General features: G+C 52.3%; 1 protein-coding gene across 1 annotated transcript in view; it reads right to left on the reverse strand.

Annotated features, from left to right (window-relative positions):
- Nucleotides 1–5,542: 5,542 nt before the first annotated feature.
- The window catches only part of SHC3 (SHC adaptor protein 3), a gene marked incomplete at both ends in the record, with an annotated part of 115,459 nt that continues 99,283 nt past the window's right edge, over nucleotides 5,543–21,718 (reverse strand). The window contains 3 exons of the mRNA XM_081150843.1: nucleotides 5,543–5,671; nucleotides 16,182–16,474; nucleotides 20,391–20,549. Coding sequence (XP_081006969.1) covers nucleotides 5,543–5,671; nucleotides 16,182–16,474; nucleotides 20,391–20,549 — 581 coding nt within the window. The remainder of the gene's footprint in view (nucleotides 5,672–16,181; nucleotides 16,475–20,390; nucleotides 20,550–21,718) is intronic.

A 21,718-nucleotide genomic window follows, 5' to 3' on the forward strand; every position in this document is an offset into this window, starting at 1 on the left:
GGGAGGGAGCCCTGTGATTTAGGGGCCTAAGAGGTTCATCAGCCCTGTGAACTCGGGAAGGAAAAGAAGCGACACGGGCACTCCCGTCATTCACGTCTCTATCCCGGAGCCAGCGCAGGGCCCGCCGCATGTGAACAGTGTGCGGACGAGACCGAGAGAAGGTGGTTGGAAACCCTGAGAAGTGTGCCAGACACCAGCTGCTGGAGGAGAGCAGCGCTCGCCGGCCCTGGCACCGCGCCGAGGACCCGTCTGCCACCCTGGCCACCCACAGGTGCGCACTGCTGGGTGACCACAGGACGAATGCTCCCTTCTCCCCTCTGCGGGTTGTAGAGCCACCCTCGTGGGCACACGGGCAGACACGCGACCATCGTGATCAGCGCAGGCGTGTGTGTGTGTGTGTGCATGTGTGTGCACGTACGCGATGACCAGCGCAGGTGTGTGTCTGTGTATGTACACACACATGTGACCGGCATTCCAAGTTCTCACATGACAGTTTTTCCGGCTGCTATAAACTGTGCCAGTTTTAAAACTGCATTAGGTTGCTTGCAAACTTATAAATATGCATAAAGCCCATTATAAATAGATGGTGGCTGGTTGATGGCATTTTGTCTCCCAGCAGTGACTGCATGGAGTTCTAAATGCTGAGGAATCCTCCCCTTGCAAACTCCCAGCACAGACCCCGGGATCCATGACGTGGAGTGGCAAGAGCCGCAGGGGGCAAAGCAGGTCTGCAGTTGTGAGCATGTGCAGCAGAGTTTGTTCTTGTATTATTTATTAATTGCATTAATTTCCATACGAACAACTGTAAACCTGCTTTTGCCTGACTCTGTATAATCACAGAGGAAGAAAGCCATCAATAAGGGATATGTAAGGGCTGGCAACTCACACCTGACGGTGGTTCTCAAAGTCTAGACTGCCCACCAGCATCACTCACAATTTATTAGAAATGCAAATTCTCAGGCCCCATCTGAACCTACTAGTCAGGAGCTCTCGGGAGGGCCCCTGGTGGCTCTGATGGCTGCGTCCCACCTCAAGCCTGCCTAGCAGGAGCTCCTGCCTCTCTGCCAGAGGACTTCCGAGCCGGGGGGTGAGCACAGGTGTGGGGTGCCAGATGCCTGGGCGAGTGCCCAGCCCCCCTGTCCAGTGGCTCAGCTCTGAGGCGTGCCCAGCCCTGCCCCCGGCAGTCCCCATGCAGTTAATTGTCTGCACCCTGGTGATCTGCCTGCCTGTGTGTGTTCTTGTCAGTTTCCTTCCCTCCCCCACCCCTGGGTCACCACCCAGAGACACCACATCCACGCAGATCCTCTCTCAGGGTCTGCTGCTGAAGGCTCCCCAAACTACACAGAGGCATGGAAACATTTCCGGAGTGTCCATGTGACGACTCCTGCAAGCCTTTATGCATTTTGGAAAAAAGATGGGTAAACGTAAGCCCAAGGATGGAAGAACTATCCGCCATGTCCCCCCAGGGTGAGCTTTACTCAAGCCCTGAAGGACCCTAATAAGTCCTGCGCTCTCTGTCCTGGATTCAGCCAGTGACCGCCTCCCACAGTCTCCTGGTTCCAGTTCCCTCTCTGAAAAGTGGGTCCCTCCAGCTGCACTGTCCCATGACGCCCCCTTGCCCATGGTCCTCTGGGGAGAACGACAGTCCAGCAAAGTCGTTTTCCCACTTCTCTTTCTCAGAACCAATTTTATAAGTTTCACTACAGAACCAGAGGATAATTCTGAAACCCAAGGCCAAGATTTGTCTGTGTCCTGCAGTTACCTATTTACAGTGTTCCCGCCGTTCTCCGCATCCCCAGTCAGGGTGGTCGGCACTCACGGGAAGGCGTGTGGCATCCGGACACCCCGGGCCAGTGAGAGAAGTGACGCAGCTGGAGCAACACCGTCCTTCATGCTTGTGCTAAATCTCCACACCCACGGTCCTCACTGGGGACGGCACAGCCCTGCGGCGCAGCGGGGCAGCCCCGGCTCACAAACAGCAACTAGCGCCAGGCCCGCGGCCTCGTGTGCAGAGCCAAGCTGCTGGCATTGCCCGGGGACCCTGCGATCCAAGGAAACAGGACTGGCCTTCAGGTAGTGACTGATTTCAGGGAAACAGGACAGGGCCATCGGTTTAAAGCACTGCTTATATAAAGGAGCCACCCAGCATCTGAGCCCACCTGAGGGAAAACTTCAGGACCCCAGGACAGGCGTGGAGTCAGAAAACATGTCCACAGTGTCGAGCCTGGGGGTCTTTCTGGGGGCCACACACATTGCTGCTGCATCCCCTCCCCCTCCCCCAGGCCTGCCCTTCCTTCCATAGCTTGTCACTTTCTGTCCCCATCGGAAACTATCGGTGGTGACCCTCTCCACCAGAGAACCCTCAAGACACCACGTATCTCCCAGTTGGATCTTTGTCGGTCAGCTTGACACCGAGACAGCCTTAGAATTGCTGCTGAAATGGGTCAAGGCTGAGTGTGAGCCAGTCCTTTGGCCTCTCAAATAATAATTTTTAAAAGGCCAGAAGTGGTAGCTTAAGTGCAGGATGCAGACTGGCAGTTGTCTCAGTGCCTCGTTTATCCGACTGTCCACCGGGCCACTCAGGCTCTCCCTTAGTCAAGCATCCAAGCTGACAAACCAGAGCTGCGTAGCTTCCTAGGGGGTCCCACAGCTCCCAGCAGGACCAGAGTGTCATCTGAAGCACAGGGAATTCCTACAGGCTGGTCCCAGTGGGAGGGGGAGTGAGTGGGGCCCCAGAGGCCTGCGGGACCACCCTATGCTCCCAGCACACCCAGGGGACCTGTGTCGAGTGGCCAGGGGCCCATGGGAGGGGCAGCAGGCCCGGAATGTGTTCCAGGGGCCCAGGGTGGCTGTGTGTGGCCGCAGGACGTGTCCTGGGCATCGGGCCGTGGAGCAGGGTACATGCTTACCGCCCAGTGCTGCTCCACCCCCTCTGCCAGGCAGGGACACAGTGGGAGAAGCTGCTGGAGGAGGGACTCAGTCTGGAGAGGGAGGAGGCCCCATCATATCGGCCTCCAAGTCGTGCCCCCAAGCTCAGCAGAGCTGGGGAAACCAGGAATGAGCAGAACAGCTCTGCCGCCCACCAACGGCAAGGCTGGGAGCAAGTTGGAGCCTCAGTTTCCCTGCCTGTGAGTGAGGCTCACAGTTATGCCCATGGCAGGAGCCTGAGGGAAGAGATGAGCTGACTCACGTGAGCTCTACCATGCTTTACAAGTGGAGGGGGCCGAGGGAAACCCTGCATCCTCGTGCCTCAGGCCTGCTCCCTGGGCTCATAACCTGAGCTTTGGAATGCATATTTTGAATTCATGTTGAACAAAATTTGATCCCCAAATACTTTTAATTTTCTAAATTGATTCTCATGCAAAAAACATCATCTATATGTTGCTTATCGCTGAGATAAACACTGACTTCAGAGCCCGCAGCCACTCAGGCTGCAGGTGCAAGAGGAAAGCAGAGCAGGTCAAATGCTCGGTGCTCATGGTCCCTAACCTTCACTCCACTCGATCTTTCCCTGTCACGCTAGCTCTTGGCCTTGCAAGTGGGGCCCGAGAGGCTGTGGAAAGGAGAGCCATCCCGTCTGTTTTTATATGTGTGCACACCACACACAGAGAAGGCTCCTGCTTCCTCACGGAGCTCAGACACACATGTGCGCCCGCAGGGCTGCAGGCCTCCCGGAGGGGAGCGCAGGGCAGGTCCCCCCAGCACCCTGGAGTCTGCGTTGTCATAGGCCAAGAGGCAGGGCCTGAGGCAGGGCCTGAGGCAGGGCCAGCTGCTGCCCACATCCCCCTCAGCCCCCACTGCTGCCAGGTGACTTGGGGCCAGGCATTTACACTGCCCCTGAAACCAGAGCCATTCCAGGAAGCGGCAGGATAGCCTGATTAGTTCAGATCCACTGCGGAACATTCTAGAAGATTGAAGCTACTATCAACTTGGATGCACTAGACCCTCAAAGACCAAGAACTCCAAAGAAGGCTACACAAGAAGCCTTGGACCTGCTCCAACCCGTCCTTGCCCATCAGCTATCTCCCATTCTCCCATCCTGGCCACAAATCCCCAAAAGTGGAAATGTGGGTCCACACACTTAGGAATTTTGCAGAAATAGTGCTTATTAGAATTTTTAAAATCTCTCCTCGGCTCCTCAGTCTTGAAGCACCAAAGTTATCACGATTCAAGTCTCAGCGCATGGTGAGCGCCTTTGAGTGGCATTGATCCAGGAGGTGGGCACACTTTGGGGGGTCACAGGGCCAGGGCCAGTGTCGCAGCCCGGCTAGGAGGTGCCAGCACACACATGAATCCTCGGCCTTCTAAAAGGCACCTGCCCAATCACACGGTAATCTCATCCCAGATACATTTTAAGGTCATAAACATTGACAACTTCCCAACACCAGAAAATCCATCTGGAACTCAGTGTTTTACCTGAACCAAGGGAGCCACACTCCACTCTGCGTGGCGCACATGCCTTTTCAGGGAGCGACAGGGAAACCTGCTAAAGAGACAACCAGTCACCTCACCCACCAGTCACTCCAGAAGCGGAAACTGACATTGACTCTCGGAAGTCCCCAGCTCCAGGCGAACACGGACCCAGGAGGAAGGGTCGGCTGGTGCTGAGGCCTCCAGCACAGAGCTCTGAGCACGTACAGTTTGTACACGTGCTTTCCTCCTACTGAATGTAAGGGGTGGGGGCAGTTTCACCAGAAGCTCCTGGAGCAGTCTGGAATGAACTGATCGGCCCCAAGGACATCCATCAAGGCTCTGTCCAGCTACCCCTCCACAGTTGCTCATTTATCATTACACAGATAGAAACAAGGGGAGCATTTGCCAGTCAAGATATTCATTAGTGAGGCTTCTTCTGTGCCATATTTGCCAGCTAAATGCATCCCCAAGAACCCCTGGACAACCGGAATCCTGGGGAGAGCGTCCCTGTGCTCAGCACGACCGGACACAGCTGAGGTGACGCCCCCAGGTGCTGGACACCTGTGCGCACAGGCGTGATGCAGACAGCCCGGCGGCATCTGGAGGAGGGACACCGTCAGAGCCGGCGGTCACACTGCCCTGCACGCGGGCCGGGCCTCCGGGGAGGCCTCCTGCCTGATGCTCTCTCAGCGCTGTGCCAGTTACCGACTCTCCCGCTTGCTTCCGCTCCCCGTGTTGTGCTTGATAGGAAACTTCGGGTCATCCCTTCCTGGTGGACTTTCCCAGTGGAATGATCAGTTGAATTAAAGTTTTGCCCAGACAACTACAGTCAAACTTTTCTCATTAAAAACATACAACACAGAACATTAGTCTTACCTCTTTCTTAGTCTTAAAAAATAGAAATATAGAGGGTCATTTGTACAGGCTGTATAGGTATGTACACCCTACTATGCACACGAGAAATCAGAACAAGTTTTGGAACCTGCACGTTACGAACGCTTTCCTCCTGGGGCTTCAGAGCGAGGCTCCGAGCCTGTGGGCAGCTGCCGAGGTGCTGTAGCCGATGCCCATCCACGGGGAGACCCGAGTCCTCCTGTCCATGGTGCAGTGTCCAGGGGCGGCCGGCTGGTCACGGGTTCCGCTCCACGGGCTGCTGGAGGCAGAGCTCGCTCCCGGCCGAGACGATGGGCAGCCTGTTCTCCAGGTGGTGGTTGATGAGGTGGCTGATGCTGTCGAAGATCCTGTCCCTGGTTCGGATCTGTGAAGGGCACGGAGGGAAGGTCAGGGTCGCCCACAGGCATAAATGACAGAGCAGGCCCTGCCCGGTGCCAGCCAGACCATCTGAACTGGAGGATCAGTTCCTGGGAGCCTGGGGCTCCCCGTGCTCTCAGAGATGGTATCTGCACAGACCCTGGTCACTGCTGCTGGCCTGTCATTCTGTCTGCTCATCCGTCCCCCCCTCCAGGACTGAGCCGCAGCCGCCCCACCTTCTGCAACCAGGTGCCACAGTGAGCTCCCTGCCCCCTGCCAGGCTTCCTCATGGGACCCATCACAGAGACCTCTGTCTGCTGTCCTGCACCATCACGGGCCTGCAGGCTCCCATGCCCCTCCCACCTGCAGGCCTTTGCATGGCAGTCCTTGCCCCCCCCCCCCCACACACACTGAGCTGGTACACTCGGGTACAGACCACACTTGAAGAAGGCAGCAGGAGGCCTGGCCAGGATCAATCTCCCAACATGCTTTGGACATAGCCCCCTGGGGCCTGCTTCTCTGAGAGGGAGTTGGAGATGGGGCAGGGGGCAGGTGCCTGGCTACACCCATTCCCCTTCCAGGCCCTTAGATGGCCCTTGTGGTGGGTCTGGGATGCCTGGGTGCCCCGACCTCTCTCTCCACCTTATTGCTGGGAGCCTCTCCCTCCCTTATGGCAACGAGCTGTCTCTCACCCCTCGCTCAGGGACTCCAGGGGCTTGTCTATTCTCCTGTTGACCTAACATTCTCCTTTCCCCAAGTTCTTAATTGCACCCCCCTTCCCTAGGGTAGTCACTCTTGTCTCCCCCCCACCACCACCATCATCTCACCAATGGGACACTGCTCTCTGGGCTTTGAGCCACCCATCTCGCTTCCACCCCAAAGCTATGCTCCAGGTGTGCACAGGAACCCTTGTCCAGGGCCCTGCTCTGGGCTCTACCAAGTATCAGCCAAAGGCAATAGCAGAAACTGAAATGACGCAGCACGTTTTCCTCTCCTGGGATCCAGTTCTGAGGCAGGCCCCTCCCCACCCATCTCTGTGTGCTCCAGAGAGAAGAGACCACCCAGGCCAGGGAGCCCTGACTCTTGCATTATGCCTCAGTAAAGATGTAAACTCATGGACACGGTCAGAAAGGAATCTTTTTACAGGACTTTCTGGCATCTTCCCATGGAGGTTGTTTAGTCTTCCTGGAGCTCCTTAGAATGCCCGGCGCAGAAGGACCACCTGAGTGGCGCGGGCAGGCCCCTTCCTTGGAAGCCGGGAGCCCCCAGGAGCTCAGCTTGAGCCTAGTGTTGTGAGCGTGCTGCCTTGACATTGACTTCTTCCCCCCACTTCTTAACAAATAACACTCATGCACGTCTGGGGTAACGGGGATTGATGACAGGAAAGGGTCAGGGACAGCGGTCTCAACCTGGGCTCATGTCAAAATTACCTGAGGAGCTTCGCTAACCCCGCACCCAGGCAGACTCCATCAGGAACTGGAGGTGGGGCCTGAGCACAAATGTGTTTTCTGCTGCACCCGTGATTCCAACTTGCCACCCAAACTGAGGGCCACTGACCAGTGTTTAGGAGTACATGGTTTGTCTAACACAAACACACAGGTACACAAAGACACACAAAAGAGGAAAGTCATCGATTTACCATCTAAAGAACTAGCGAGTTCACTTCATTCCCATAAATACTCACTGAAACCCGGGCCTGGCTCCTGCCCAGAGGACCTGCAACCCACAGAGCTCTGTGCCCATGTGCCCACAGTGCCATGGCTGGTTAGAAACACTCCGCAGCCCAGACAAACCTAAGGCAAACCTCTCCAGATACCTGAAAGGATTCCGCTGCAGCTGTGACACACGGAGTGTCTCCCAGACAACTGTGTGAGGCTCTGCACAGCAATGAGGAGGCCACCGTGAAGATAGGGGACCAGACTAAATATGATATAGTGGGAAAGAAGAAAGACTTGAAGGAGTAATCTAAGATTCCACCCTAGGAAGCTAGAAAAAGAAAAGCAAATTAAGTCCAAGGTAAATAGAAGAAATAAATAATAAAACTTAGAGCAGAAATCAACGAAATCAAAATGAGAAATCAATAGAGAAAACTAATGATCCATGAAGCCAGTTTTTAAAAAAAGATAAAATCAATAAGCCTTTAACCAAGCAAACCAAGAAAAAGAAAGGACACAAATTATTAATATCAGAAATGGAAAGAAGGGTCATCACTGTAGATCTCAGGGACATTAAAAGGATAGTAAAGGAATATTGTAAACAAATCTAGGCCCAAACAAAATTCGGTAACTCAGATAAAACGAACCAATTCCTTGAAAGACCAACTGCCAAACTCCTAGAGCAGGAAATAGACAATCTGAATAAGCCTATATCTATTAAAGAAATTGAATCAATAATTAATAATCTTCAAACGCAGAAAACACAGAGGCCAAATGGGTTCACTAGAATAGTCTACCAAACATTTAAAGCAGAAATTGTACCAATTCTCTACAATCTCATTTAGAAGGTAGAAGCAGAAGGAATGCTCATTTGATGAGGCCAATGTTACCCTAATATCAAGCGCAGAGCTAGCCAGTACAAGAAAACTACTGGCCAATATCTCTTATGAACACAGATGCAAAAATCCTCAACAAAACATTAGCAAATTGAATCCAACAATGTCTAGAAAGAATTATACACCATGAACAAATGAGATGTATTCTGAGTATGCAAGGCTGGTTCAACATTTGAAAGTCCATTAATGTGTCCATCAGACCCACAGGGTAAAGACAGGGGAATGGAACAAAATAGCCCAAAAACGCACCCCATAAATATAGTCATTGATCTTTGATGAAGGCGTGAAGATGATACAATGAAGCGAAAACCATCTTCTCTTGGTGCTGGAGCAACTGGACATAACATGTAAAAAAATGAATCTAGACACTGACCTTACACCTTTCACAAAAATGAACTCAAAATGGATGAGAGGCCTAAATGTAAAACACAAAACTGTGAAATTCTTACAAGATAACATAGGAAAAAACTAGATGACTATGGCTTTGGTGATGACTTTTTCAATATGACATTAAGGACACAATTCGTGAAGGAAATAATAGGCTGGACTTCATTAACATTAAAAACTGCTCTGCAAATGACACTGTCAAGAGAATGAAAAGGCAAGCTACAGACTGGGAGAATATATCTGCAAAAGACACATCTGATAAAGAGCTGGTATCCAAAATATACAAAGAACTCTTACAGCCAACAATAAAAACAACAACAACAACCATTTAAAAATGGGCCAAAGACCTTAACAGACAACTCAGCAAAGACATCTGGATGGCAAATAAGCATATGAAAAGATGCTGCAAGTCCTCTGTCATCGGGGAAATGCAAATTAAGCCAATGAGACACCACCACACACCTATTACATCGGCCAAACTCCAGACACTGACCGCAGCAAATGCCACTGAGCACGGGAGCCGCAGGACCTCTCGTTCACTGCCGGGGATGCAGAACGGAACAGCCGCCCTGGAAGACACTCTGATAGTTTTTTACAAAACGAAACATACAATCTTATCATATGATGTGGCGATCGCTCTCCTTGGTGTTTACCCAAAGGAGTTGAAGACGTATGTCCACACAAAAACCTGCACACGAATGTTTATAGCAGCTTTAGTCATAACAGCCAAAAGCTGGAAGCTGCCAAGGTGTCCTTCAGTGCACGAACGGTAAATAAACTGGGGCCCAGCCAGACAAGGGGATATTATCCAGCGCTAAAAAGATATGGAGCTATGAGGCCATGAAAAGGGTGGAGGAACCTTGAATGCACATTACTAAGTGAAACAAGCCAGTCTGAAAAGTCTACATACTGTGTGATTCCAACTATACACCTGGAAAAGGTAAAACTATGGAGACGGTAAAAGATCAGTGGTGTCAAGGGCGAGGGGGACGAATAGGCGGAGCAGAGAGGATGATTTTCAGGGCAGGGAGACTATTTTGCACGATACAATAATGGTGGCTACATGTCCAAACCCACGGAGTGCCCAACACCAAGAGTGGCCCTAAGTAAACTCTGGACTCTGGGCGATGCTGTGTCAGTGCAGGTTCGCTGACTGTAGCAAATGTACCATCTGGGGGAAGCTGATGGGGGCGCCGTGCGGGCATGAGTGGAAGCAGGCAGAGGGCATGTGGGAAATCTCTGCACCGTCCTCTGAATTTTGCTCTGAACATAAAACTTCTCTAAAAATAAAGTCTTTTTTTTCGAAGAGTAGACTAAATATTCAAGTTGATAGTGTTGGGTGGGCTAAGGCTTTGCAGGCGAGCAGGGGGGAGACAGGCTAAATGTAGTTTCATAAAGGAGAGAAGGCAACGTCTTTAAACAAGGCCACCTGGGGTTCCCAAAGTTGTTCATGGCAAGGAATTTCTATTTTGGTTTGATTTTTGTAAACCATTATTCCTAAAAGTGTGTTACCTTTTTAAGGCAGAAGTTCCCAAGGTCCTACAGCAGCTTAATGAAGGTAACTTCTGCTTGGCCGGTGTGGCTCAGTGGTTGAGCATCAGGAACCAAGAGGCCCTGACCCAGGAACCAAGAGGTCACCGGACCAATGCCCAGTCAGGGCACCTGCCTGGGTTGTGGGCTCAATCCATGGTAGGGGCCTGCAAGAGGCAGCCGATGGACGTTTCTCTCTCATTGATGCTTCTATCTCTCTGCTTGTCCCTTCCTGTCTCTCTAAAATCAATAAATACATATTTTAAGAAAGAAAAAGAAAGAAAGTATACTTCTTCCCAGGCAGGGACAGAAATGCATGCTCAGCTGCACAGGTGTGTGGTCAGCTGGCATCACCCCCTCAGTGTCCACCGGGGAGGCAGGGGTGGGGTCAAGCTCAGAACCTGTTTTTGGACTAGAATGTCCAGGTTTAGGGCTTGGAGGACACAAGAGAGACCAAGTGACATCTCTGAGCTCCCCTCACTGCCACCCCTACATTTATTCTGGACCTTTGCTCCATCAAGGTTGAGTAAGCAAAGCGCGGACATCTGTCGGAAGGGGCATTGGGTGCCTGGTGTCCAGGCTGCGCTTTCTACCCTGGTGAGCCCAGTGGTGGAAGGTGGAAGGTGGAAGTGGGGCCCGTGAGCATCGCGGTGATGTGGTGGGGCCTGGGAGGTGCGGGGGCTGGGTATCCAAGGGGCAGGGACAGGAGGGCCAAGTCGCAGGCCTGGGCAGACCTTGCACAATCACATCCCATTTGCTTGTGCTTCCCTCCCAGACGCCAGGCGGGTGGGCCAGCCCTTTGGAACTCAGATTTGTAAGGAAAGTGTGACAAACACAAGGAATCCACCTCCAAGATGACCTTTTAGGGCCTGTGCAGCTGGGTGGGACAGAGCATAGTGTCTCCAAATGGAGCACTCTCAGCCCAGGAAAACCCACTCTGGCCTGCTAGTGACCACCGCGGGCTCACCTCTGAGGCCACCAGGGTCAGTTACTGCTCAGAAAACTGCAGAAAGCCCTAATTCGGCTGCTAAAGGAGGAGAGCTGGGACCAGTGCACTCGATTTGTCCCCAGAGCTGTGTGCGCCAGTGACCTGCAAGCCTAGAGGACCCCCCAATGGCTCACACAGCAAGGAGCCAGGCCCAGGATGCCAGTCCAAGGTGGGCACATTCGTCGGGCAAAGCTAACCTGACACCTTCGCAAACATCCATGAGCACAGAGTGAACAGTGAAGAGGAGCCAAGAGGGCATGAGCAGTGGCACCCCTCAGGCCTGTGGGCCCCCAGGCCCCTGGGGGCGGGGTGCTCTGGGTCTCAGCCCTCACAGGTGAGGCTCCGCCGGCACCCTAGGGTGGAGGCGTGTGCCTCTGGCGCCCTCTTGTGGCCATCAGGATACGGGGCGGGGAATTAGAAATGCGCTTTCCTTCAGCACGCCGGGCACTGCCCTCCCCAAGCAGTTCCTTCTAAGCCACGCAACAGCCCTGTAGCTACGGCACCGAACGCACATCCCGTGAATGAGGCAGAAAGCGGCAGGCCCAGAGCACACCAGGGGCCCCATCTTGCTCCCGGGGCTGTGAGAAGCTGGACTGGGAGACCACCCTCACTTGATGGCAAGGTGACAGGTCACATGACTTATCCAAGGCCACAAGTGACAGTGACCAAACTGGCACGGTAATTCCTATTGAACAGACTTGTTCAGAACAAAGGCACAGTGCCAGTGATGGAGGCCAGGAGGGCATCTAGCAATCTGGGCAGACCTGGGTCTCCTCCTCAGCTGGGACCTCTGTCCCCACCCCAAGCCCTGGCAGATCCTTGTTCCTAGCTGAAGCCATCCAGGAACCTCATAGCCTCAGGCTTTGCTCAGGCACCTTGACATTCCCCCTAAGTTCCAGAGCCTGGAAGAAGATGCCAGGGAGTCTACAATGTGGGGAGGGTCTCTCCTGCCCCACTGCCCACCCAGACCTGAGCCCCACAACTCCCTCCACTCACAGCCTGCTTTGTGGCCTGGCTGAGGTCTTCTGTGGCCTCGAGGGTTTTCCAAGGCACACGATGGCTTGCAGAGAGTCGGCCCCTCCTGGCCGTGACCTCTGCAGGAGGAGGGCAGGCACTGACTTTCTTATGTGAAGCACACTGCAGCAAGAGAGGTCAGCCCGGGACTCAGGTGCCCAGGGCTCAGGTGCCCGCCACACCCAAGCCCTGGCAGCAGCAGCTCATTCAGTGGAAGGCACACAGGTTCCACTTGGCAATGAATTTAAGAATTTTAGATGCAGAGCCAGCTGTTTGCATCCTTACTTCTCGGAGTGAGCTGCTCTGCTAAGTCTACCCCTTTACAGTCGGAGCCTAACTAATTACCATGAAAAGCAGATGAATAAATATTGAAGAGAATGTGTTCCTCGTGTATTTTGGTGTCCTCACAGCAAGGAAGCAACATCTCATTTTTAATTAGTCTTTCATTTCCATTTTCCTTTTCAGCTAAAGCTGGCCCCCAGAGGATCAACTGAACTAGATCATTAGATCCAGCAAGAAGCCCCAAAAGAAGTTACTAATAGGTGTGACTTACAAATTTCTTAGCTGTGTACACGGCACAGCGTGGGGCTGGCATGGACACCTTGATTAAACACATCACCACAGCCCATTTCCTCTTTACCATCTACGTTACCTGGAAACTGCTGTGTGAATGTATAATATGTTACTAGTAGTACATATCTCTTTATAGCATATGTTTGTCTATATGAACTGAGTGAACAAAAAAATTAATAATCTTTGGACTATAAGATGGTATAATTTAGCTAAATGTTAATTTTTAATTTTTTTAAAATACCTAAAATTTTCAACTGAAAGATGTATATTCTCACTGAATTGCTTAGGTATTTTCTCTCCTGTTTTCTCTGGATAAAAACAACTGAATTAACAGAGAGCTTATGCAAATGGAAAGAACTCTGGGCTGATTCTGTTTAGAAAAACCTGATTTGCTTGTTGATTGTGGATGATACCATTCCTGCAGCTGTGAGGTGGTACCTCATTGTCATTTTAATTTGCATCTCTCTGATGATTAGTGACATCGAGCATTTTTTCATATGTCTCTTGGATGTGGGGAAAAGGAACCCCAGTAATGGTCCAGCCACTGTGGAAAACAGTGTGGAGTTTCCTCAAAAAATTAAAAATGGAGCTGCCATTTGACCCAGTGATCCCACTTCTGGGACTATATCCTAAGAATCCTAAAACACTAATCAGAAAGAATATATGCTCCCCTGTGTTCATAGCAGCACAGTTTACAATAGCTAAGATCTGGAAACAGCCCAAGTGCCCATCAGTAGCTGAGTGGATAAAAAGCTGTGGGACATTCACACCATGGAATACTACGCAGCTGTAAAGAAGAAGGATCTCCTACCCTTAGGGACAGCATGGAGGGACTGGAGAGTATTATGCTAAGTGTAATAAGCCAGGCAGAGAAAGACAAGTATCACATGATCTCACTCATATGTGGAACCTAATGAACAATATAAACTGACAAACAAAAAAGATCCAGAGACATAGAAGCATGGAACACACTGACCTATTTCAGAGGGAAGGGGCCGGGGGAGCTGGAAGAGGCTAACGCAAAGCTTATATGCATAGCCCATGGACAGACAATACTGCAGGGAAGGCCAGGGGCGGGGGCGGGAGCGGGGGTCAATGGGGGGAAAGGGGACATCTGTAATACTTTCAATAATAAAGATAAATTTTTTTTGAAAAAACCCTTATTTGAGATTCTACATCTGCCTTATAGCTCGTGACCCTTAGCACCCCACGTCATCTTCTTGGGCTCTCAATTCCTGAGAAGTCCCGAGGTTAATCTATGCACTCACTTGTCTAAGGCTTGTTGAATATCTACTATGTGTCAGGCTCTATTCTAGGTGCAGGCAGATACCGAAGTGAGCAAGACTACTACCCTCATGGAGATTACAGTCGGGGTTGGGGGGGGTGGTTAAACAATAAATTAGCAAAGAAGAATAGGGATCTCAGAATAGGGAGACAACTCATAAGCAGGAGCTTCGGGAGGAAGGACGCCCACCAGCAGAGGCTAAGCCAGTTTCCGAGGCGGTGACCAGCACAGGGCGGTGCCCACGCAAAAAGTAAGACAGACCATCAGGGAACAGGGCCGGCCGTGCAGACGTGGACCCGTGACACCGGGAACTGAGTTCGTCACAGGGGGGCATCGGCACCACAGAGAAAGATGCATTTTTGGCGGAGGGTGACTACAATAATTGGCTCATTACATGGAGATTTTTTAAAATGTTGGATCTCTATCTTAAATCATTTTCAAACATAACTTTAGTCATGAATGCAGAAGATAAAGCTATAAAGCTAATAGGAGAAAATATAGAGGAATACAATATATCTGTGATTTGTAGCTGAGAAAATCTTTTAAAATTCAAAACATAAACCGTACAGGAGGAAATTGATGGATTGGCTACATTCCAAAGAAATACTTCTATTTGCTGCAGTGTCTCTGACAAAGTTACCCAATAGGCGGGAAAGTGGGGGAGATCATATGGAAATTCTGTGACCAAGGAACTCAGCAAAAATGCCCGGTTAGGAGACTAGAAGAGAAGCGTGTTGGGGAGGGGGGGGTCGGAAACACACACGTCAGGAGGAAGCTGCGGATGAAGCGCAGTCCAAGAAGGGCACTGCCCACAGCGGGGCCCCCTTCAGTCCTCAGTGCCACCAGGGGAGCAAAACCAGGGGGATGGTGTCGTGGAAGGGGGCACACGGGACCCCTCGTGCTCTGCTGGGCGCGGAGGCAGGCCAGCCATTCTGGACGCAAATGCAACTGCAGTGAAATCAAAGGCACGTGTATGCTGTGACCACGAGCTCTCCACTCCTGGAACATGCCCAGGGACACTGTCCCGGGTACAGAGGGAAACGTGCACAGGGGCTGGTAGTGCCCCCGGTGCCTCGGCTCCTCGTGAGAGCCCAGCAAGTGCCCAGGCAGCCCCCCGAGTTACCTTCGGTGTACACGAGGCACCACTGACGGACCTCAGCGGCACGTGCCGAGGGGCAAAGGAAAGCTGTAGCGCTTACCCCGGAGGGGGGCAAGACCTGAAGTACAAAGTGGATGAAAGGGATTCCCCCCAACAAACAAAACCCACAAAGAATGAGATGGGATTTGTGAAACAGCACCATGTTTGCAAATCCTAAAGTGCACAGACACAAAATACATGTTTTCCGCAATGTGCATGTGTTTTTAAACCCCCACAATGAAAGAAGGGAAGGCGGACAGTATGCATGTTCTCACGGGTGGCCGCCCAGGCCCGGGAAGGGCGGTGTAGACACAGATGCCTGGAGAGCCGGGGTGCGCGGGTCACTCGGTCGAGACCCCTGAGGAAACGCGTCACCTCAGGGGCACCGCCGCTCCCCGAACCCACAGCCAGGCCGTGTTGGCCGCAGCTGGAGGCTGCGCCTCGCCCTGCCGTCAGCCCGGGTGCAGTGCCCACCGCCCGCTGGCCAGCGCGCCTGCTGCCCGTCGTCACCGGGCAGATTTGAAACAACAATCCCGGAATCTACTCAGCGGCCGGGTTCGTGTAATTACATTCGCTAAGCTTAGCAGTTCCTGGACTGTGCCCAGTGAGGTCACGTGCATCTACTGACCGGGCGGTGGGCAGTTTAGTCAGGCCCACGGAAGTGCTGAGACGCAGCCGTGGGCCGAGCCCGCGTGTCCTGCGTGACTGCCGGCGGGAGGCGGACAGGGCTGCCCTCGCTGCTCAGCCGTCTACGGCCTGCGAGGGGCGGCCTGCGGCTCGGCTCCTGCAGACGTCGGGCGGGAAGCGGAGACCCGAGAGCCTGGCATCCCTGCCCCTGCGAGTGGACGCGGGGAAAGCTTCCCAGGAAAACCAAGACGTCTGTTTTGAAGAAGAGTTCAGGCTCTCGGCCTGGGCCCTGGTGACTTCCCGGGTTTTCCAGGCTGCGGGGCCCTGGCCCCGAGCGCCCGGCCCAGCGGGGCCTGGAAGCACTAGCCCCGCCCGGCTCCGGCCCGGGAGGGACCCCAGCCCGCCCCGCGCCCGGGGGACTCACCGTGCCTTCGGGGTCCACGAGCAGCAGGTGCTTGGCCTGGCCGCCGTGCCTGCCCGTGAGGACGAAGGCGCCGGGGTTGGCCGCGCTCTCCCGCACCAGGAAGTCCCCGTCGCGCTTCAGCAGCCCCTCGGCCTCCCTCCTGCTCAGCTCGCCACGGAACCAGGGCTCGGCGCGCAGCTCCTCCAGCGCCCGGGCGGCGGGGGCTCGGGGCGCGGGGCTGATGGGCTCCACCGAGGCCGCCTCGCTCAGCTCGGGGCCCGCCGGCCGCTTCCTCAGAGCATCTTCAAAGGGTTCTGCCCGCAGCAGGGCCAGGAGGAGCAGATGACAAACAGCACAGTGTGAGGGATGCGGCCAAAGGCAGTTCTACCAGGAGACAGAGCTCGAGACAAATGACCGGCTGGTGATAAGACAAGACTCTCCTAACAAGCGTTTGAAAGCACAGCCCGAGCCTTGGGGTGACTCCTGAGAAGCCTGCTCCCCAGGGCAGCCGGGCGCTGTGCTTCGCGCCAGGCCCTCAAGCACACGCTTGGCCCAGCTGCTTGGAATGGCTTCCGTTTCGCATGCCCGCTGCCCGCTGCCCGCTGCCCGCTGCCCACTGCCCCCCGCCCGCTGCCCCCAGGCCCCTCCCCCTGCCCCCTGCCCCCTGCCCCTTGCCCCCGCCCCTGCCCGCAGCAGGCCATGCTTGTTACAAGCCATCTGCTTTCTCTGGAACATTGGCCAGCCTCTAACAAATACATTCTCTGCCAACCAAAGGAGGTACACAAAGGAAAGACAAGTTGCAAGATTTTGATCTTGTGCAAAACTTAAACCTAACCCATCAAATGTTTATTTCAAAATCTTTGCATGGGGTGAATTTTTTAAAAGAGAATAAAACTGACGTTTAATTGGGTACCTTTTGTGTGCCTTGCCCCAGGGTAGGAGCCCTACCTCCCCTTGACCTTCCCTGTGGAAAAGGCTCTTGTGAGCGTGTCTGAGTGTAAGCTTGACTTCAGGCCCTTCAGGACACCCCTCACTGCAGGGCCCCTGTCGCAGTGAGACTCCTGCTCTAACATCAACAAGTATCAGCGGCAACCAAATCAGCAGGCCTGTCTGATTAAATCTCAGTGTTTCATTTCAAATGAGTAATTGTACAAAGGCTCTCTGAGCAATGCGTGGGCCGTTGCACAAGTGTCTGGCACTATAGTGCTCATCTGGGACACACTGCCAAGCCAGTCAGTGCAAGCACTGCAAGAACAAATGAAGCCAAAATTGGGTCATTTTGATACTCATGAAATCATTTATAATTCTGAGGTGAAAAAGAAGGTAAAACTATTGATTAAAAGTTTACTTTTATATTTTACCTTTTCCCTGATTACCTGGAGTAGTTGAAAATTTGTATTTTATTGTTTCTGCACCACCACCATCATCACCACCACCATCATCACCATTATCCCATTGTCACCACCATTTATCATCATCACTACCACCACCACCACCACCACCATGACCACCACCACCACCACCACCACCACCATCACTACCACCATCACCACCACCATCATCACTATCACCACCACCACCACCACCATCTCCACCATCACCACCACCATCATCACCATCACCACCATCACCACCATCGCCACTATCACCACCATCACCACCACCATCATCACTATCACCACCATCACCACCACCATCGCCACGATCACCACCATCACCGCCACCATCGCCACCATCACCAACACCGCCACCATCGCCAACACCATCACCACCATCGCCACCGCCACCACCATCACCACCATCATCGCCACCATCGCCACCATCACCGCCATCACGCCACCATCATCACCATCGCCACCATCGCCACCATCGCCACCACCATCGCCACCATCACCACCATCACCGCCACCATCATCACCACCACCACCACCGCCACCATCATCACCACCACCACCACCACCACCACCACCACCATCATCATCACCATCACCACCATCACCACCACCATCGCCACCATCACCACCATCACCGCCACCATCACCACCATCACCACCATCGCCACCATCACCGCCATCACGCCACCATCATCACCATCGCCACCATCGCCACCATCACCACCACCATCGCCACCATCGCCACCATCACCGCCACCATCATCACCACCACCACCACCATCGCCACCATCACCACCATCACCACCACCATCATCACCATCGCCACTACCATCATCACCATCATTATTTAGCTCTAGTGGTCCAAAATAAAGAAGAAATAGTGCTTATTCATATTTTTCAATAGACACTAGCATCCCAGGGCCCTTTCTTCTTTTTGTCTCCTCTTCTCTAATTTCGGGAGCAGGAATAGAAATCAGTGGATGAGAACATGCTGGCTCTGTTCTCATTTTTCCCATCTGAAACCCAAGGCCAATCTAACTCTCTCAGGCTCTGGGTCCAGGAACCACTGATAAACTGACTAAAGTGAGCAGAAAAGCTTTCTGACCACAAATGCAGCTGCTAAGCTGCAGCTGTGAGACATCGTCACACCTGGAGCAGAGGCTCGGAGAGCCACCAGTTTGCTCTGCATCTTGGGAAAGTCACTTCACACCTCCTAAGCCGTTTCCACGTTATTTCAAGTGAAGGGATTGGACCAGATCATCTTTAAGGTGCCCCCAAGCACTGAGGTTCTTCAGTTCTGGTCGGGTGATCTTTGTAGGTCAGAATGGAGTCAGCGTCTGTGAACCCACAGCGGCCGAGGAGGAACGGTCTCTTGCTGTCGTGGGGCCGCCTCATCATAAAGCACTCAGCCCTGTCCTCACTCGCACCCAGTACCGCGGACAGCAGGTGTCAGCCAGCAAGGTTGCCTTTTACAGGCAGTGAAGTTCCCTAACCTCTAGGGTTCTCTGTTTTCTCCTCTGTAAAATAAGGCTAATAATAGTAATAGTAATAATAATACAGTCACGTGGCTTTTCCTGATGGAGAAACTTTCTAAGAAATGTGTCGTTAGGGATTTTGTCATTTTATGAACATTGTAGAGTGACTCACACAAACGTGGACACCTGGCAGCACAGTGAGCTTGTGTGCACGGCACCACCGCAAACACATGAGCAGTGTGCTGCGCTGAGACACCAGTGACATCGCTAGCAACAGGGATTTTTCAGCTGCATCGTAATCTCGGGGGACCGCCATAAATGTGGTCTGGAGTTGACCCAAACGTCGTTCTGTGGCACATGACTGTAATAACCTCTACCTGTAGTATCGCTGCAAAAATCAAATGAAATAATAAGTGCCTAGCACGTGGTAGAAAGTTGTTAAATGTTAATCTCCGTCCCTCTTTAGCCTTTAATTTCTCAAGGAATTTGAAATAGAAATTTTGGGATAGAAAGCGCTTGTGAGCTTGGGAACTTCTTTCAAAATTCCTTAACAAGAGTTTCCATTTCCGTTCATCGGTTCAGGGATGATTTCATTTTCCTGACGTTTACAACAAACAGAAAGGCCTTGGTCACATGCCACCGCATCACTATCTAAGTGGTTTCCTGTCTCGCTTGGTCTTGTCCGTTTTCCATCAATGCTCGTTTCTACCTGCTAATACACAGTAGTACTGCGGCTCCACGGGAATAGAGACTTCGCCTGTTTTGTTTTCCTGCATCTCCCCAGTGAGTGGAATAGTATCTGACATGCTCAGTGTTCAGTAGAGGAGGGGAGGATTTGTGGTGGCCAAGAAAGAGAGAGAATACGAGAGGAATGAGAGGAATGCGTGTGCACACGGGAGGGGTTCGTGGCAAGTTCTCGCTTAGATGTTGGTCTTGCTCAGCAGACTGAGAGCTCTGTGGGGACAGTGGCCATGCCATTTTACTGTGGCATCCTTAGCAACTAGGACAGGACTTGGTACACAATAGCCAATTAATATTTAAGTAAAGAAATAAATGAGTGCATTTATTTATGTATATTGTTTGTCTCAATACACGTGTAGATCTTCAAGCGGTAAGTCAATGCCCAAAAAAGGGGGAAATTACTTTGTCTTTGGACAAAAGACAGATGGAATCCCAAAGCAGAGGCTGGCCAGAGTTCAAAGCCTTGGAAAGCCCAACCATAACCCAGGAACGTGCAGCCAGCCAGCACCGTTCATCAAACCCAGCCGGCAGAAAATGCAGTAATTGCACAAATTCCTAATAAAATCAGTGTAGAAAGCAACCTCAAAAGACAAGGAAACCAAAGGCGAACGGAAACCCACTCATGTCAAAGAGGTCCTTCCTCGGGCTGCTCTCCGCGCTGCGCCCCGCAGCAGCCCCGGCCTGCGGCGGGAAGCGCGGGGCGTTCACGTAGGTGGGGGCCTCTCCCGCAGGGGCCGCGTGCCCCTTCCCCTCTGGCCTGCTGTACGTGTCCACCGGCCCTGCAACACAAAGCGAGCGCTCTTTCTTCTCCCGATGCTAACGCAGGCCACGCGCTTACGGGACGCCCCGCCCAGCTTCACAGAGCCCGTCCTCCAGGTCAGCCACAAGAAAATTCTTGCAGCTGCCCACAGTTTAAACCTCCTCTGACCCAATCACGTGCTTTGTTGTATCCTGGCTAGGACACACTCCACACCTTCAGGTCAAAACGCGGTTGTCAGCCCATGACAGTGGGGGCCATGGTGGTTAGCACCTCACCGAGACCGCCCGTGACCCGGCAGGTGAGTGGAGCAGGCCAAGCCTTGGTCGGCTCCTCCCTGTTCAAAGGCCCTCGGGTCAAACAACCAAGCAGAAGAGCGACAGCCTTAACTGACTTGTCCTTTGTTTCTTTTAAGTGTAAGTGAATGCTTTGTAAATTAACTCCCCCCTAGTAAAGCAACCTGGGTGCTGCTACCCCATTTTAGAAAGTTACTACCTAATGAACTGAGGCATCTTTTCTTATAAAACAGAGCCAGCCTCGCAGCCCCTGGCTCCATGCAGGAGGTCCAGCATGGGCGTGTGATTGAGGTCCCCCCCCCAGGCAGGACTGTATGTACTTCCCAGCTGGCCCAAGGCTGCCCAAGCGGAGCTTGTGGTTCCTGCGGTTGTCACCTCAAGAGAGTTGAAGGGTGTTGCCCAATCACGCCTGCTTGGGTCACTGTCTAATTCTTTCTATGGGATCCCAGTCTCTAACACATTTACACATATACAGGGTTCCCCAAAAAACGTATATACACTTAAACTGCTGATAGCTCATTTTTGAAAATGAAATGTATTTTAATAAACACTGCCTCTATAGTTATTCAAAGTGTGTGTATACATTTTTGGGGACACTATATATTCTCAAGATGGCCTTTTGGTGTTCACATCTCCAGAGAAAGGTCACCCTTCACACTCTATGGGCGCTGGTAGTTCATTTAGTTAGGGGAATCGCTGCTAGCAAATTAATAAGAAACATTCTTATTTGTTTGATGAAAAAAGATAATTATTGCTTTCAAATGAGAACTTGAAATTTATTAAGAGTAATGACTCCCAAATTCTAGGTCAGGAACTTACATAAGGCTCATTTCAGCCCTGATGAACCTCTTACACTGTCTGTTCTTGATCTGGCCAGAGTAACTAATATACAAAA

The sequence above is a fragment of the Miniopterus schreibersii genome (assembly GCF_964146895.1).
Source record: "Miniopterus schreibersii genome assembly, chromosome: 11".
Lineage (NCBI taxonomy): Eukaryota > Metazoa > Chordata > Mammalia > Chiroptera > Miniopteridae > Miniopterus > Miniopterus schreibersii.